The sequence below is a fragment of the Vicugna pacos genome, chromosome 33, assembly GCF_048564905.1.
Source record: "Vicugna pacos chromosome 33, VicPac4, whole genome shotgun sequence".
In the NCBI taxonomy this organism is placed as follows: Eukaryota; Metazoa; Chordata; class Mammalia; order Artiodactyla; family Camelidae; genus Vicugna; species Vicugna pacos.
This window is the reverse complement of record NC_133019.1, coordinates 12,583,572-12,601,171: the sequence shown is the minus strand read 5'-3', so window position 1 is coordinate 12,601,171 and position 17,600 is coordinate 12,583,572. Positions and strand designations below refer to the sequence as shown.

Genomic DNA, 17,600 nt, shown 5'->3' with positions numbered 1-17,600 from the left:
AATGAAGAACTTAGTTTTAAAGGAAGAATCTAAAGGATATATCCACTGTATAAATCATAATGGAAAAGGATACATAGCTTCTGGGAAGTTTACTCTAGGTTGGACCTAATAAAACCCATATATTTTTAAAAATTAAATTAAATCTGAGACTTAAAAGTCTTGCAACAGCAAAACAAATGGAACAGAAAAGAAACACTAGCACAAGTGTACAAATATAAACATGTAGAAACTATTAAGTGACATATAATTTGTAAAAAAATTAAAAGCTGGAAACAACCCTAAATCTGTCATAGGGTACTACTTAAATAAATTATATTCATAAAATGGAATACTCTGCCATTAAAAAGGTTGAGACTAGGGGAAAATGTACTGACATGAAAGAATGTGGGAGATATTAAATTAAACCACAAGGAGTGAAGAAAACATAGGCAGTACACTCTTTGACATTGGTCTTAGTAAAATTTTTTGGATACGTCTCCTCAGGCAAAGGAAACAAAAGCAAAAATAAATAAATAAATGAGACTACATGAAAATAAAAAGCTTCTGCACAGTGAAAGAAATCATCAGCAAAACGAAAAGACTGCCAACTAAATGGGAGAAGATACCTGCAAGTGATAGACCAGATAAGAGGTTAATATCCAAAGTATACAAAGAACTCAAACAACATCAAAAAAAAAACAAACCAACCCAATTAAAAAACGGGCAGAGACTCTGAATAGACATTTTTCCAGAGAAGACATACAGATGGCCAACAGGCACATGAAAAGATGCTCAACATCACTAAGCATCAAATCAAAACTACAGTGTGATATTGCACACCTATCAGAATAGCAGGTCAAAAAGACAATAAATAATAAGTGCTGGTGAGGATGTGAAGAAAAGGGAACCCTCATGCACTGGTGGTGAGAATGTAAACTGGTGCAGCTACTACGGAAAACAGTATGGAGATTCCTCAAAAAATTAAAAATAGAACTACCATACGATTCAGCAATTCCATTCCTGGGTATTTATCCAAAGAAAATAAAACCACTAATTAGAAAAGACATAGGCACCCCAGTATTCATTGCAGCATTATTTACAATTGCCAAGATAGGGAAGCAACCTAAGTGCCCACCAATAGGTGAATGGATAAAGAATATGTGGAATATATATGCAATGGAATATTATTACTCAGCCGTAAAAAAGAACAAAATCTTGTCATTTATGACAACATGGGTGGACCTAGAGCATATCTGCCAAGTGAAATAAGTCAGGCAGAGAAAGATAAATACCGTACGACTTCATTTACATGTGAAATCTAAAAAAACAAAACAAATGAACAAGCATAACAAAATAGAAACAGAGTCCTAGAAACAGAGAACAAGCAGGTGGTTGCCAGAGAGGAGGGAGTGGGGAGAGAGAAGAGAAATAGATGAGGGAGATTAACAGGTACAAACTTTTAGTTGTGATATAAATGAGTCTCGGGTATGAAATGTACAGTGTGAGGAATATAGTCTGTAATTATGTAATATCTTCGTATGGGGACAGTGCATAACTAGACTTATTGACGTGATCATTTTGAAATGTATAGAAATACTGAATCACTATGTTGTGTAACAAGAACCAAACAGTATTGTTGGTCAATTATACTTCAAAAACAAACTAACTAACTAACTAACTCATAACAAAAAAGAGATCAGATTGGCGGTTACCAGAGGTGGGGGTAGGGGGAGGAAGAACTGGATGAAGGCAGTCAAAAGGTACAAACTTCCAGTTGTAAGATAAATAAGTACTAAAGATGTAATGAACAACATGACAAATATAATTAACAGTATTGTAGGTTATATATGAAAGTTATTAAGCGAGTATATATTAAGAGGAAAAATTTCACAAGGAAAAAAATTTTTTTTCAATTTTTTAAAATGTTTTATTTATATGAGATGGTGGCTGCTCACTAAACTTATTGTGGTAATCATTTCATGATATACGTAAGTCCAATCATTATGCTGTTCACTTTAAACTTACACAGTGATGTATGTCACATAGGTCTCAATAAAACTGAAATAAGTAAATGAAAATAAAAAACAAGTAGCAAATGGATGTGTAGTACGATCCCTTTTTAATAAAAAACGTAAAATGTTAACATGTGAATACAAAAAATCTAGTTCTAATATGTTAACAATGTTCTCTGGAGAGAGGAAGCTTTCACTTCCAACGTTATATATTTTGCAGTTGATTATTTTATAAGACACAGTATCAAATACATACACAGGTATTTTTAAAGAGACTTTGAAGCTATAAAATGTCATGCAAAATGGAGAACTATCCCAAAATGGCAGAAAGACACAGAATGAGTACAAAGGAAGAGTCAGACTAACTTTAACAAATCAAGAAACTAGAGCATCAAAATTTGAAACTTTAGTGCTGCAAATTCATCATAAAAGTCAAAAGACAACCCACAAAATGGGAGAAAACATTTGTAAACCATATGTCTGATAAAGGACTTGTGTGCAGAATATATAAAGAATTCTTACAACTCAACAATAAAAAGACAAATAACCCACGTATAAACTGGGTGAAGAATCTAAAAAGACACTTCTCCAAAGATCTACAAATGGTCAATCAGCACTTGAAGATGCTCCATGCCAGGAGTCGTAAGAGAAATGCAAATCAAAACCACAATGAGTTACCACTTCACATCCACTTGGATGGCTAGATCAAAAAGACAGAAAGTAAGTTTTGGTAAGCAAGTGGAAAAGTTGAAACCCTCAAACATTACTGGTGGGAATGTAAAATGGTGCAGCCACTTTGCAAAACAGTTTGGCAATTCCTCCAAAAGTTAAACATAGAATGTTTATGATCCAGAAATCCCACCCCTAGGTATGTGCCCAGGAGAAATGAAAGCATATGTATATGTAAAAACCATATACAAATGTTCATAACAGCCTTGTTCATAATAGCCAAAAAGTGGAGACAATGCAAATACATATCAATTCATGAATGGATATAAAAAAATGTAACATATCCATAGAATGAAAATTATTCAGCCATAAAAAGGAAGTTCTGACATGTGTTACAACATAGATGAACCCTGAAGACATTATGCTAAGTGAAAGAAGCCAGACATAAAAGGCCATACATTGTATGATCCCATTTATATGAAATGTCTAAAATGGGCAAATCTATAGAGACTATGGGGAAAGGGATAGCGCAGTGGCAGAGTGCACGCTTAGCATGCACGAGGTCCTGGGTTCAATCCCCAGTTCCTCCATTAAAAACAAACAAACAAACAAACCTAATTACCTCCCAAAACAAAACAAAACAAAAATGTATAGAGACTGATGAGTGACTGACTAGGGCTGGGGGAGGGAGGTTGAGGAAATGCACAAAGTGGCAGTAGGTCGCTTCTTTTAAGGGGAAAGAAAATGTTCTAAAATGGATTGTGGTGATGGTTGCACAACTCTGTCAATACTAGAAACACTGAACTGGGTGGAATTGTATGGTATGTGAATTTTACCTCAACAAAACTGTTGAAAATACATATACATTAAACAGAAACTGGATGCTCCAAGAGGTTGTGACTTGCCCAATGAAAACTGCCATGCTAGTAAAAGCTGAAACTGGAAACGCGTGCCCTCACTCCCACCGCAATGCTCAGCTCATTACTAGAGACCGCCTCGAGCAGTTCTGATGAGCCAAGAAAGTTCCCCAAAGAGTTGGAAAAGCAGAAAACACTGCGACTCGCATAAGGAAAGGAAGAGGAATTTAGGTAACACAACCGAAATGCTGTTTTCAAATCTTAATGCAGTTCTAAAATGGATTCTTGGCCTACAAAATATAACAACCATTGACATAAGAGGTTGTGAGTCAGTATAACAGTGCCCCTTTTACTAAGGGCTCAATTAGAGCCGGGCACGGGATGCAGCTGCTGACTGAAAGGAAGAAGGAAAATGAGATCAGAAGAGCCAGCAGGCTCAAATCACTGGCCACTCTTCTGCATAAGTCAAACAGGCCAGTGAGTAACAATGCTTCAAACGAGTTATTTTATTCTCCAGCATCGTAAAATCCTTTACAGAGATCCAAAAGCATCATCTCAAAATTGAATTATCTCCCAGAATTACTACACACATAGGTATAATATATGAACGTGATGTCTCTGCAAGCTGACTTGGAAACAGAGATCACTGCTGGAACACAACTGCCCCATTTGACTAGAATAACAATATCACTGTTGATGTAGAAATGGAAAGTAAGCCAAGAACATACAATCACCAAAAACATTATTTCAAGGGTTTAAAAAAATGAGCTACAAAAAAACTCATCGATTGTCAGAACACTGCTTATGCAACATTAGAACATTCTGACAGAAGGAAAGGGCAACAGGAGGCAGGAAGCAGAAAGAAAGAAGAAATCCTGCAGGTGCCCAACTAATCCTAATAAGAAACACACAGCTCTGCTCCTGCCTTTCACGATAAAAACACTCCTGTTTCTTTGGTATATGAACCAAGGTTTCTTTTGCCAGGAACAGAAAACAACTTACTCCATGAAAATGTCAACTTGTTCCATGGAACACTACACTGGCAGTGAACAGACATAAACCTTTCAAACTAGAGAGTTCGGGCTGTTTCCTCACCAAATTTTCAACATCACTGGCCCATTATCAAATTCAGTTCGGTTAATGCAAATTCTAACACAAGTGGACAAAAATACTACACTGAAATATACACTGTAAGTGAAAGAGTCTGCAAAATATCTTGCCCTCAAATTTCTAACAATTTTGGCTTATTTATAATTATAAAATGAATGTAGAAGCTCTCTTAACCCACTACTTCTCCACCAACCAGCCAAAATAACGAATGCTTCCCTTTTCTTCTGTAAAACAACTGGTGCCCAGGCATGCACAGGGGCCCCAATTAACAGCTACTCCCTCTTCCTCCTGGATATTGCTGCTCCTACCCATTAAGTTGCATGCTTACCGAGAATTAATTGTTTTTTTCCCCAAACCTATTTATACCAGTTGCTCTTGTTTTTATAAGTACACAATTTAATTCACTATGTGTTTACAGTTTTGATGAGAAATCAGGGGGAAAAGACACGTTTCTTTGAAAACTAAGTTGAATGCTTAAAAAGACTTGGTAAAATCAAATTAGATGTGGATGAGACAAGTGTAAAAGACCATGGGGAGAAAATCAAAAAACCCAAGAGGGATTCTGTACTCGTACTGCTTCACAAAAAACTTTAAATTCCTAATCGGCTTTTAAAAAGCAAAACAAAACTGGAAATCACAGATGATGAACTATGGATATGTTTAACACAAACAAGATGAAGAACTTTAACCAGGACGTCAACATACAGAGAATGGCCTACATCAAAAGATTAGCAAATGTGCTCCTTAGACAAACGGCAAAGAAAGAGAAGGAGGGCGAAAGCTACACGGTAAAAAAAAATTTTTTTTTAAATACAAAACTTTAGAGACATCAATCAATTATAATGTATGGACTTTAATCAGACCCTGATTCAAATAAGTAAGTGGTTAAAAAACAATAAAAACAAATATATATACATGTGTGTATATATATATATATATATATATATATACATATATATATGACAGTCAGGGAAATTTTAACACTTATTTGATATTTAATGACATTAAGGAATTACTGTTAATTGTTTTAGGCAGGATAATGGTACTGTCGTTACATGTTTTTTCCTTTTTCAGTTTTTTTAGGTAGAATTATAACAGTTCAACTGTACTGCAATACAATATACAACATAATACACATTATATTGCATGTAAATACATATATACAGTATACTGCGCTTTTTTTTAGTTTACATATATGTACTAATTATTGTTTCTAAGAACAGATTCGATCTTTAGCTTTTTAAACTTATATAGTTATCAAAGGAATAAAGCCAACTACAAAGTAAGAATCAACAAAATGTGGTAATCCAATCATAAAGGACAGTCAAATGCACTTACACATATTCAAGAAATCAAAATAATAATTAGTTCATTTGTATCCTTACTATTTTTGTTATTATTTTTTAGATTCCTCATATAAATGATGTCATGTGGCATTTTTCTTTCTCTTTCTGGCCCACTTCACTTAGAATGAGAAGAAGAATCCTCATCTAGAGATACATGCCAAAATAGTTACGGATGAAATGATGAGATTATGGGATTTGCTTCAAAATAAACCAGGAAGGAAAGAGAAGCTGGAAGTGGTATGCGTGAACAATTGACCATGAGGTGATAACTGCTTAAGCTGGGTAACAGGTTGGTGGGGGTTCATTATACTATTCTTTTTTTTGCTTATGTTTGATATTTTCCATAACAAACTTTTTTAAAGATTAATTTTTAATTAATTTGCAATTAAATTTTGAATTTAATAAAAAATTTAATTTTAGTTTTTAAAGAATTAATGCATATTTGTATTTTAATTAAAATAAAAATTAAAAGTATATGTACCATTAGGTGTCATTTCTCTGTTTCATTAGTTTTTCCCCCCACTTAACTAAGCAAATCATAGCCCAAACCTATTGTATAAAAGGCCTTTTATTGGAGATAAAAGAAAAGATCATATTGTCAGATGCCCAAAGCACAGCAGTGGTAACTCCAAAACATTCCAAGAACAATATTCCATATGGCCCAATTACCCTTGAAAATCTGTTTAATAACACATAAAGTATACTGCAGAAAGCAAATCCAAACATAGTAAGACTGATGTGTCACCATATTTATTCACATAATTATTTCTCTTATAATTCCTTCACCAATTTTTTATCATTTAAAAAAAGGAGTAATTTACAACCTTTATCAATCTTTGAAATTCTCACTAGTGATTACCAAAGAATAGCTATTTAAAAATCAAAGGTTCAAGTGCTCAGAGTCTATTTCTCATTAATTTTTCTTCTTCCCTTCAGTCATTTCTCCAATTTAGGTTTACATCTCTTTGGGAAAAATCAGAAGAGAATGATGATTCATAAAAAAACAATCGAGAGATAAGAGTGACACTCTCTTCATTCCTCATCCGTGTTTGGTTCAAGGAAAGAACTGTCAGCTTCTCTAGCCCTCTTTTAGCGTGTCCCAAATCTACAACCCTAGGGGTCGCGGGGCAACAGGGACTTACAAGCCCTATACTTCCAAGCCAAGAAAGGCAGAGGAGAGACAAGATAAAGAAAGACCTTCTCATACACTTCTGGGACGCTAACCCTGACACAACCTTTCTGGAAAGCAACGTGACAGTGTATGTATCAGGTGTCTCAAAAACATGCATACCCTCTGCCCAGTAATTGCACATCCAACAGTCTATCCTGAGCAAAAATCAGAAATGCATCAAAGATCCATGCACAAAAATGGACATCACAGCAAATTTCTGACAGTGAAAAACTGGGAAGAGCCTTAAATTATGAAAAAGATTCAAAAAATAACAGTGGTCATAAATAGCAAAGTATACATCCATTAAAATTGATGTTTACAAATAGTTTCTAATGATGAGGAAATGTTTATAATGATGGGGGAAGGAATAAAATAGTATATCAACATGATCTGAATGATGTACTTTACAATATTAATAACTGTTGCCTCTGGGTGGCAAGATTATAAGTGATTTTTTTTCCTTCTGCTTCTTTGTAATTTTCTGAGTTTTCCCAAATTTCTTCCATCAGCACAAATTACTTTTATAATCAGAAAAAAATATGGCAAGAAGTAAAAGAGAGCCAATAGCAATAAGCAATGAGGTTGAAGTAAGAGAATTTATGCTCAGGGCCCTCTGTCTTCCTCCTCTTACCAGATCCAGTCTGCAAACACTCAACTGTTCCTTTAACTTAACCTTTTGCCCACCCTGGCAAGAACAACACTTTTCTTCTTGTCATCTACTATCAGAAGTTGCTGCTTTTTGCCTACAGATGACACACAAAAAAAACCCAGTTGAATTAGTCCATTAAAGGTAAGGACCAATAAAAGTAACCCATTGACAAGGGAGGGTACAGCTCAAGTGGCAGAGCACATGCTTAGCATGCATGAGGTCCTGGGTTCAACCCCCAGTACCTTCTCTAAGAATAAGTAAATACTAAATAAACCTAGTTACCTACCCCCTACCAAAAAATAAATTAAAAAAAATTTTTAAGTAACCCATTGAAATTAAGGACCGGTGAAACAAAAGTAGCTGCTATTTTAATCAGATCCCTTATTATAAAGAAAAGAAAAAGAGGTAACTCAACAAATAGTGTGAAGTTATTTCTGGAAGTGCCAGCAGCCCAAGTCAGCTTCGAGGGTCAGCTCCAAGGCAGAAGGACAAGAGGCACTGGCTGGACTGTATCCATAAACCCATGGGAACTTCTCAAGGAAGCAACCCATTGGGAGCCTGGATATAAAAGAAACTTCTCTTTAGATTGAAGGACTTGAATTTAAATTGCAGGATTTTCTTTAGATTATACTGAACTTCTTAATAATGAAAGTTGGAGATATGCCAAAAATTACCTGTCTAAAAAGGTTGTGAAATCTCCTTACCTAGAGATTTGTGAGAAAAAGATAGAAAATTACTTTTCTTTAACATCTTAACTGGAGACAGGGCATTTCAATCACAAAATCCGAAGATGCACTAAGAGTATAAAAACAAACTCAGCTCCCCCTTTTTTATAATCCTTATATTCATTCACTAAATGAATGCTTGCAGGCATTGTTGTAGGCTCTGAGAATACAGCAGCAAACAACAGCCTAAAATCCCTGCCCTCGTGGGGCTGACACTAAATGATCACGCTTGTGTCTCTTAACAAGTTAGATATTGTCTTCTTTTTTTTTTTTAAGTAAAGTGATTTTTAAAAAATTTAAGCACGTCCAAGCACTGTCAGAAAACAAACAGCACCTAGCATTTTGACTGATCCAGGAAAGCCCTTAAATATTTGAAACAAGGCTAAAAAACTGTGTGGCTAAGGTACTGGAGTGGAAGGCAGATAATTTCACTATATACAAATTTGTACTTTTTGAATTTTGTGCCATATCTATTCCTAGTTTTTGATAAATAATTTTCCAAAAGTTTATTGGAAGGACGGATGGATGGAATGAATGAATGAATGAATGAAAGAAAAATTTCTCCTCCAAAAAATTCAGTCTCAAGGAATGGGGTTAGCTAACCCAAATTTTCACATTCAAATTTTTCAGGAGAGAGCAAACAGAGGTAAAGTATACTGTTGGTAAGCATGTCCTGGTGCTGAAACTAGGCAGAAATTTCATAATTTCTCAGAAATTCCTAACCAAAGCCTAAATATAGTTTAAGATAACTGGCCAAAAGTATCCAACTGAGTGAGCCCAGCCTACACAGAGGAGCTTAAACAGGCGATATGTTTGCGTCTCTTTCCTTTGCAGTTTCTGGGAAATGAGGCTGAGTATTCGCAATCTGATCCCTACCTCTCTCACAAGCTACGTTCTGAGATGGAACGCTTATCAGTGTGGCCGGAGACTCCTTGTCTACAGTGGATCACACACCTCCTAACCAGAAATGTGCTAACATAATTTCGTCACAGCTTATCCAGCTGTTTTGTCCTAGCTCATGGAATTTTATTCTGAACAGATCCAAAAGAAACCCTTTCAAGCTAATTCATCTAAAACTGTTGAGGCTTCTCAAACACATTGCCAAGGCCATTTATTTAACAAATATTTATTACATTAGGACAAAAGTCCATGAGAATGTATATAATTTTTATCCTCTGGATGTTAACTAGTCATCCACGAGACAATCCGACTGCCCTATTATGCCAGAAGGGACCGAACTATTCACTATTAGAAGAGGGCAGGGACTCACCTGATAGGTGAGGTCATTCACCTGGGGAACAGGTCAGACACCAGAACTACGTAAGAGGAGCCCTAGATAAATGGCTCAAGATCTTGGCCCTCAGCTGCATCATCAAGGTAAGTATATTGGTGACCAGTTCTCTTACTGAGTTATAAGATGGCTCCATCCCCTGGAAACTGCTAGTGATCTGGTAAAGGACGAGTCCATCTAAGACAGGTACCTTCAAAGATAGACCAGACCAACCCAACAGAGCAAAAGTATAATTACTCATATTCCCTGGGTGTATGCGAGATATTGCGGCAAAAGAAAACTATATAAGGCAAACTGTATTTATGGTCATTGCCTTTTCTGTGTTCCTTTCTCTTTCTGCTTCCTTGGCATTTTGAAAGGTTTTTTTGACACCTCAGTCATGTCAAGGCAGTAACAAGGGACATCTGAGTAGGAGATTTAAAGGCAAAGCAGTGCACCCATGGAGGACTGCGGGTAAGTGGTTGGGGGGGGGGTGACAAAGCGAACCACCACCAAAGGACAGGTGAAAAAACAGTGTTGGCATGTTCCCTACTTGGAAAGTTTTCCTCTTATTGTGACAACTCATTTTTTGGAGTTTGTTTCAATAGAAAGGATAGGTTTCAGACTTTAATTAGTAGGTGTATCTTGTTTCTCTAATGAATGAGCAAGAGCTCAGAGGGTGGGGGCAATGTTTTCTATCCCTAAGGGAGAAAGGATGCCTGGACTCTATTTCTAGCTCCCCAATAACCAGCTGCAGGATTCTGGGCAAGAGCGAGGTGGGAGAGATACAGAAGAGAGCCATGAGTCTAATAGATCATTGGCCTGAACTACTTTACTAGCCCCTAAAAGCCTGAGATTCTAAATTCCGTTAAGTCCATCTTTCTAGTCTCTAGAAAAGAAAGAACTGAAACAGAACATCTCTAAGATCTTTTTAGTGCCCTCAAACTGACAGATATTTATTGGCTGATCATGTTTAATTTATATGTAAAACGTATGCCAGTCTCTTACAGTGTGAAAGACTATAAGGTGTTCAAATTTGAAGAAATTGTAACCTCTTATCTGAAGAAATGCATCAGAAAAAGCTTAACTTACCCTTAGCCATAAGATAACCGGCATGAGTTTCTTAAAACGTAAATCAGATGACATCAGTGCTCTGCTTTGATGCTTTGATATTCTCTGGGGTCAATCCCTTGTTTCATACCCAATTCCATAAAATGGCCTATAAGACCTATGTGACCTGGCCCCTGTTTAACTTTCTGAGCTCATTCGTTACCATCCTCTCTCATGTTTACTAAATTCTAGGCATCTTGACCTTGGGTCTAATCTTTGGATAAACCAAGTCCACTTCCACCCCAGCACCACGTTGCACGTGACATTCCTTCTCTACTGAATATTCGGTCTTCCAAAGCTTCCCAAGCTGGCTCTTTCTCATCATTCAGGAAAGGCCTTCCCTGACCCTCTATCGGAAGCAGCATCCTCCCTTAGACGCTCTCTAGCCCGTTTATTTTCTTCATAGTATTTGCCTCTAGATAAAGTTATTTGTTTGCATGTTTCTTGCCTGTCTCCTCCCATCAGAAAATAAGTTTCAAGAGCTTTTTCTCTCTCTTATTCAGGGGGTACTCGAGAGCCCAGAATAGAACCTGACACAAAATTTGCAGTGAGTAAATACACGTTAAATGAATGAATGGATAAGGGAAAGTTTCCATCTCTGTATAGAGATGGTTTAGGTGTTTTTTAGACTTACAGAAGCTCTGGTAAGTAAAGTATGTCTCTTTTTCTTTTCAAAGCATCCATTTTGTTCTCTTTTATGCCATGAACTAGAAAACATGAGCCAGACTGATGCCTGGAAAATGAAAACAGCACTTCTGGCACAGAAATAACTAGTCTGGGCACCTCTGCCTTGAGCCAGATCTATGACTTTCTAGGGAGCTGGCACCAAAGTCAGAATGTTAAAATAAACATTTTTGAAAGTGCAATATTGATATTTTGACTCTGGAGAGACTAGTCCAGATCAATCTTAGCTCTTCACAAAGCTTCAACAAAGCTAGTAACCCCATCACAATTGTATCAAAATGAAGTTAGTCATCTTTCTTTTTTTTTTATTAATAGACTTTATTTTTTTAGAGCAGTTTCAGGTTCACAGCAGAATTGAGCAGAAAATACAGAGTTCACACACAGCCCTCCCCACCCACACATATATATTCCCCTACCCTCAACATTCCTCTTCAGTGTGGCATATTTAGTACAATCAATGAACCAACACGGATATATTATTATCAACCAAAGTCCACAGTTTACATGAGGGTTCACTCTTGATGTTGTACACTCTGTAGGTTCTGACAAATGTATAATGACATGGAGCCCCCACTATAGTATCATACGGAATAATTTCATTGCCCTAAAAATCCTTTGTGCTCCATCTATTCATTCCTCCCTCCATCTCCCCAAACCCCTAGAAACCACTATCATTTTATTATTTCTGTAGCTGTGCCTTTTCCAGAAGGTCATTTGGCTGGAATCGTACAGTTTGTGAAGTTGGTCATCTTGCAATAGTCATTTCTAGATTACCTAGGGATGGAACCATCCTCCTCAAATGTAACTATTGTAAACCTTGCTTTCAATTTCTTTTTGACATAATTCTCTTTTCTATTTACTAATGAATCTTGTTTTCACCCTTCTGATGAGCACAAGCATCATCCTGAGAAGTGAAAAGACTACCATGAGCCCACTTTGACTTGTTCTCCTCGTGGAAATGAGTTTGCACTACACCACGCAGCACACAGATGTGTTCCGGCTGGTCAATATTTTGACTGGGGTCATGGAGCAAAATGTTTTCTCATACAATATCTAAAGCTAAGAATCCTGACCTTGGCCCTCTAAGTAGCACACCCTGCACCAAAGTGCAAACGTGTCCTTAAGCTTGTAGAAATATTTCTTCACATTCTCCACGAAATTTAAGTGAATCTCTAGAGAAAGAACTGCACTCAAGCTCTATTCTGTCACCAGTGTGACAAAGAGTAGTAACACAAACATACTGAATGGCCAAGGCAGCCTAAATAAAAACCAGTGTTAGTCACAGTTTTCATCAGACAAGTCTCGTAACTGTTCAAAGAGTTTAATGGAAAATTATGTTTTAAAATGTCCATTTCATGAAATTAGCCCATAGTCCACAGGAATTAAATCCAACTCTCTCAAAGAGGCCCCTGAGATAATAGCAAACTATTTTTTTGACCCTGAAAGCATATTATTAGCATGACATCTACCTACACAAAATGAATGGCATATGCACTCATGAACTGTTTTAAAAGTGTGAAAAACAAAACAGGGGGACTATGTCTTACTCATCTTTGTTACCATAGCATCTGATGATGATGGTGGTGATAACTTTTACCATATGCCTACTATGTGCCAGGCACATTTGTTCTAAGAGTTTCACATAAATTATGGTATTTAATCTTCATAACACCCAAACTTGTGAGGTAAGTACTAATGTCATCTCATTTGACAGTTGAGGAAATCCAAGCACGAAGAGGTTAAATCACCCAGCTATTAAGTAGCAGAAGGTCCAAACCTAGGCAGTCTTATCCAAAGCTCAAGTTCTTACTACAAACCAGTAAACAGGCAAGTGATATATATTTGCTGAAATACACTTTAAAATATTTGACCAGAGGCTTTTATAGTTACCTATACTTCTTTTTTTAATGCACACAAAATATATCCACTCCTTGTTCCCATTCATCCAGCCAGTGAAAGTATAATTAAGCACAGGCTAGCAACTATAAGGAATTTAGAGCAGAAAGTCTTTTTTAAATATTTTCAATATTTTATAGCACCCTACCAAAAGAAGAGGGCCAGAGAATCTCAGACTAAGGCTCCTCCAAAAAAGGAAGCTCAAAGAAGGCTGGACAAAGACAGCCAGGGTGAGCTGCTGACCAAAGTATGTCACAGATGAATATTCTCCCCTGTTAACTGTTCTGCAGTGACGCTCGAAACACTGCAGTGCTGCCAATATGAAGTCTGAGCTCATGAGTGCCGTGCTGCAAACTGTTGGATGGAGCGCAGTAGCTTAGTCAATAAATGAAGTTTACTTCATCCTCTTGGCCCTTGGAATAGGTAGTGTGTGTAAGAAAAGGTGACCATAAATATTTCTCTGATGTTCAGAAAACACCTACTACCTAACTTCTCGCAGCCAACACAAATACCATCTGAATTACTGGAGTCTGATTGTTACGTGTGGTTATAGGAAAAACCCAGACCATTCGGTGGGAGAAAAAGGAGAAAGAGAAAGAAATCACGTACCTCTGGAAGACAAAACCAAAAAATGATACATTCTGGAAGGAGATGGGAGAAAAAAGAGCTAGCTCTCTTTGGTTGCAAGTGACCTGACTGCAGAAGATAAATGCTGCAGTGCATGGGAGAAAAATCTATCCACCTGAGTAACTGAACAGCAGCTTCTGCAACTGCCAATACCTAGGCACCTTCCTCGCCATTATATAACCAAACCGCGGCCTTAATAGGCCATCATACTGTATGTCAACAGTTGTTAGCAATGTCTGAGCTGCCAGCATTTGAGAAACCCTTCCAAAGTGGATTCAGATAAGCATGGAGCTGGCCAAAATATGTTCATCATTTACCCAGAGCACATGACAACTCCTTGTGAATTAAGCTTCACTTATGTCGTCAGAGTAATTTGAGCAGGGAAAGATAGGGTACTCGTAACTGTAACTAGGAAATTGCACACTGCCACAGAAACACAAATGAGTGCTGGTGTGGTCCTGTCACACGTGCAACTCATTGTCCAAGCCATTTCAGCCTCAATCAAGATTTTAAATATTTCCATACATAGGAATTACATAACTGCACACCACAAATGATCAAAGATAAAAACCAACACAAACAGTGACACCCATTCATAAACAAGCTGACAAGCTGATGTTTCAAATGCTGCAGTCCTAAAGGATACCAAAGCCTTAGAGAAAAACTAAGACACACACACTGGAAAATCAGAAAGTGGGCAGACCAGCCATAATTAGCCACTGGCTTTGCTGACTACTGAAGATAGAAATGTCTCTCATATATAAAGCCAAGAATCAACTAACTGTTTGCAATTATCTTTACAAAAACATTCAACCCTCTCTGTCACAGATTTCTTTAATTAATATTTTGGTGTATCCAAGGGCTGGAAGATACAAAATTCTTTAAATCATAGATGCCATAAACCAGGCAACCGATTAAGTTCAGAGTCCATCCCCCAGAGGTCAGAGCGAAATAATCACAGGAGCTCTGTCATTACTTAGGTGGGAGGGGGAGAGCGTGGAGAAAGGAAACGGCAAAACAAGGAACAAGATTCGGACAATTAGAGTTGTTTGTAAACACAAGTTTGCTTTGGCTAACAGTACACAGAACTGGAAACACTCAGAAGGCGCAGAGATGCACCAGAGTCGTGGCTTAGTCTACTCCCCTCAGGGTCTGAGGGTAACATCAGGAAACCTTGGACTTTGGTATCTCTTTCAGCTCAGACCTGCAGACTTGAGGCCCTCTGATAAAAACTGACAAAAAGGCTGAAGGGGGCCCCCCAGAGGAAGTGAAACTGACCAATCAATTCTCCACAGCCACCCACCCCGGGTAAGATGGGTGCCTTGCAGTCTTTGACAGAAAGGAGGGAAAAAGGAAGTTTAGGTTGTAAGTGAGCAGGAGAGAAGGCAGAGGTAACTTCACTGCTCGCTGAAAACAAGCAAAAACAGGGTAGGTGACAATAACCAGAGGCCAGGCTGAGGAGGTTGAGGGGAATTGATGTGGCTTTGGGAGGAAGCAGCGGCAGCTATGAGGGTTCTTCATTAGTCAGGTTGAGGGAAATACAAATTGCAGTTTTAAATATAATGAATGACTACACTGAAAGTATTCATTCAAGTAAGAGACTGAGCAAAGAAAGAAATCGGGAGTACAAATGGGCTTTGTGAGTCCTATCAGAACCAAACAATTCCTCCTAACGTCTTCAACTCCAACACTCCCAGTGAAGAAGGCCACAGGGAAGTGCTAGCCACACTTCCTGCAAAAATGAACTTTATATATAAAAGGTTATATGTAGATGTAGATGGCTTCCTAACTGACCTTGGCCAATTTCACCACTTCAGCTCCACAAATCCCATGGGAACCAAAGGGCCCAATGAGTGTAATTCTCTAGTGTCTGCATTCAGACATCTCCTCACCTTCACCCCTGACAGCCCCCTGGATTCTATAAAGCCCACAGTTTAGGACCCTCCAACAACTAAAAATAACCGGCAATCCAGCTCTTTCAAATTGTTTAACCCCCAATTACCTAGTGCCACCATAAACCTGCTCCCCCCTCCCCAGCTCCCTGACCCTCTTCCTGCGGAAAAGCAAAGTAATTTTTTTCTCCTAATTTCCCCATTTTTTTCATCGCCTCCTCCAATAATCTGGTCTGTCCTCAGTCTCCCAATTCCCACCATCTACCGGCCTTGGACGACCAAATGCTGATTGGTGCCTCTGTCCTAAGGTACCAGGTCCTTCAAATCTCCAGTACTCTGCACCCATCACATACCCCCCGGACGTGTCCCTGCCACCCTCGTTCCCCTCACAACCCCACATCTGCTAGTTTTACCCTTGTTTCCCCTCATCCTCCTGGTCCACATTTCCTATGCCCCGTCCTCATTCCCTTAGGATTTCCTAATTGCCGGTTCTTCAGTCTTCTTAGCTTACTGTCCCCTGCTTCCGGGAGAGTTCCAAATCTCTTTTTCCAATCATCCCTTCTACTACCCTCCGCACAGCCCTGGGAACCCCCTCCACATCCCCGGCTCCTTAGTTCCCCAGGTCCCCGAGCTCAAGTGGCCCCCTGCGCCCTCTCTGCCGTGCAGTTACCCTCTCCCGGGTGCTCCGGTGTCCCCCACCTTCTGCTCGTCCCTCTTCACTCCCGCCCGACAGCCCCCACCCGTTTCCCGGGTCCCCAACGCTCTCCAATCTCCTGAGCCCGGCTCGCCGCGCCGACCCCTCAGCCTCGGTGTCGCGGGTCTGTCCTGCCCCCGCCACACTCGGACGGTCCCGGGCCGCGCAGCCCCGCAGCCGCCCGGTCCCACCACGCCACTACCTTGGCCTTGGTGACGAGGTGCGTGGCCCGCTTGACCACAGCGAAGTTGCCCTTGCCGATGGTGCGGTCGATCTCGTAGTAGCCGATGCGGGCAGGCACCGGCCCGCGGGAGGCCGGGGCTGGGGGACGCGGCGGGCCAGCCGCCGGGGGCACAGCAGCGGGGGCGGCCGGGGGCCCCGGGGCGGGCGGAGGCAGCAGGCGGCCGGCCGGCCCGGCTCCCCCCGCTCCGGCCCCGGCAGCCCCGCCAGCTCCGCTCGCCGCCGCCGCCGCCATCTTGTTGTGCAGTGAAACCTCCGGGGCCGCGGGGAGCCGGCGAGGGGGGGTGCCGGGGGCAGGGGGGCGGGACAAGGAGGGGGGGTGTCGGCAGACGTCACTCCGGGAGGCGGAGCGCCCGCGCCGCCGGGGCCCGACGCCATGGCAACCGCTCGTCACGTGCCGACGCGCGTCACTGCCCAGAGCCATGGCAACCGTGACCTCACCGGCGAGCTCGACCTCTCCGCGTGGGCCCTGTTCCTCCGGCGCCGGCTCCCGGGTGCCCCCCTCCGGGGAGGAGACAGTGGGCATCGCGAGGATGCCAGCCGGTTCCTAGCCGCCGCAGCATTGCCGGAGTCGGGGGGTGCTTGTGCTTGACCCAAAAGCCCGCCCTTGATCCCTCTGGAACCGCTAATGTGACCCCTGCTGTGACCTCCGTCCCAGTTCAGCAATCA

The 17,600-nt window shown here is 40.0% G+C and overlaps 1 protein-coding gene across 4 annotated transcripts in view; it reads right to left on the bottom strand.

The window, feature by feature from the left end:
- Nucleotides 1–17,193, bottom strand: part of SIK3 (SIK family kinase 3) — a 210,011-nt gene extending 192,818 nt beyond the window's left edge. For all 4 annotated transcript variants that reach the window (XM_015242201.3, XM_015242203.3, XM_015242202.3 and 1 more), the window contains exon 1: nucleotides 16,894–17,193. In XM_015242201.3, coding sequence (XP_015097687.2) covers nucleotides 16,894–17,166 — 273 coding nt within the window. In that variant the 5' untranslated portion in view covers nucleotides 17,167–17,193. The remainder of the gene's footprint in view (nucleotides 1–16,893) is intronic.
- Between the last annotated feature and the right edge of the window lie 407 nt (nucleotides 17,194–17,600).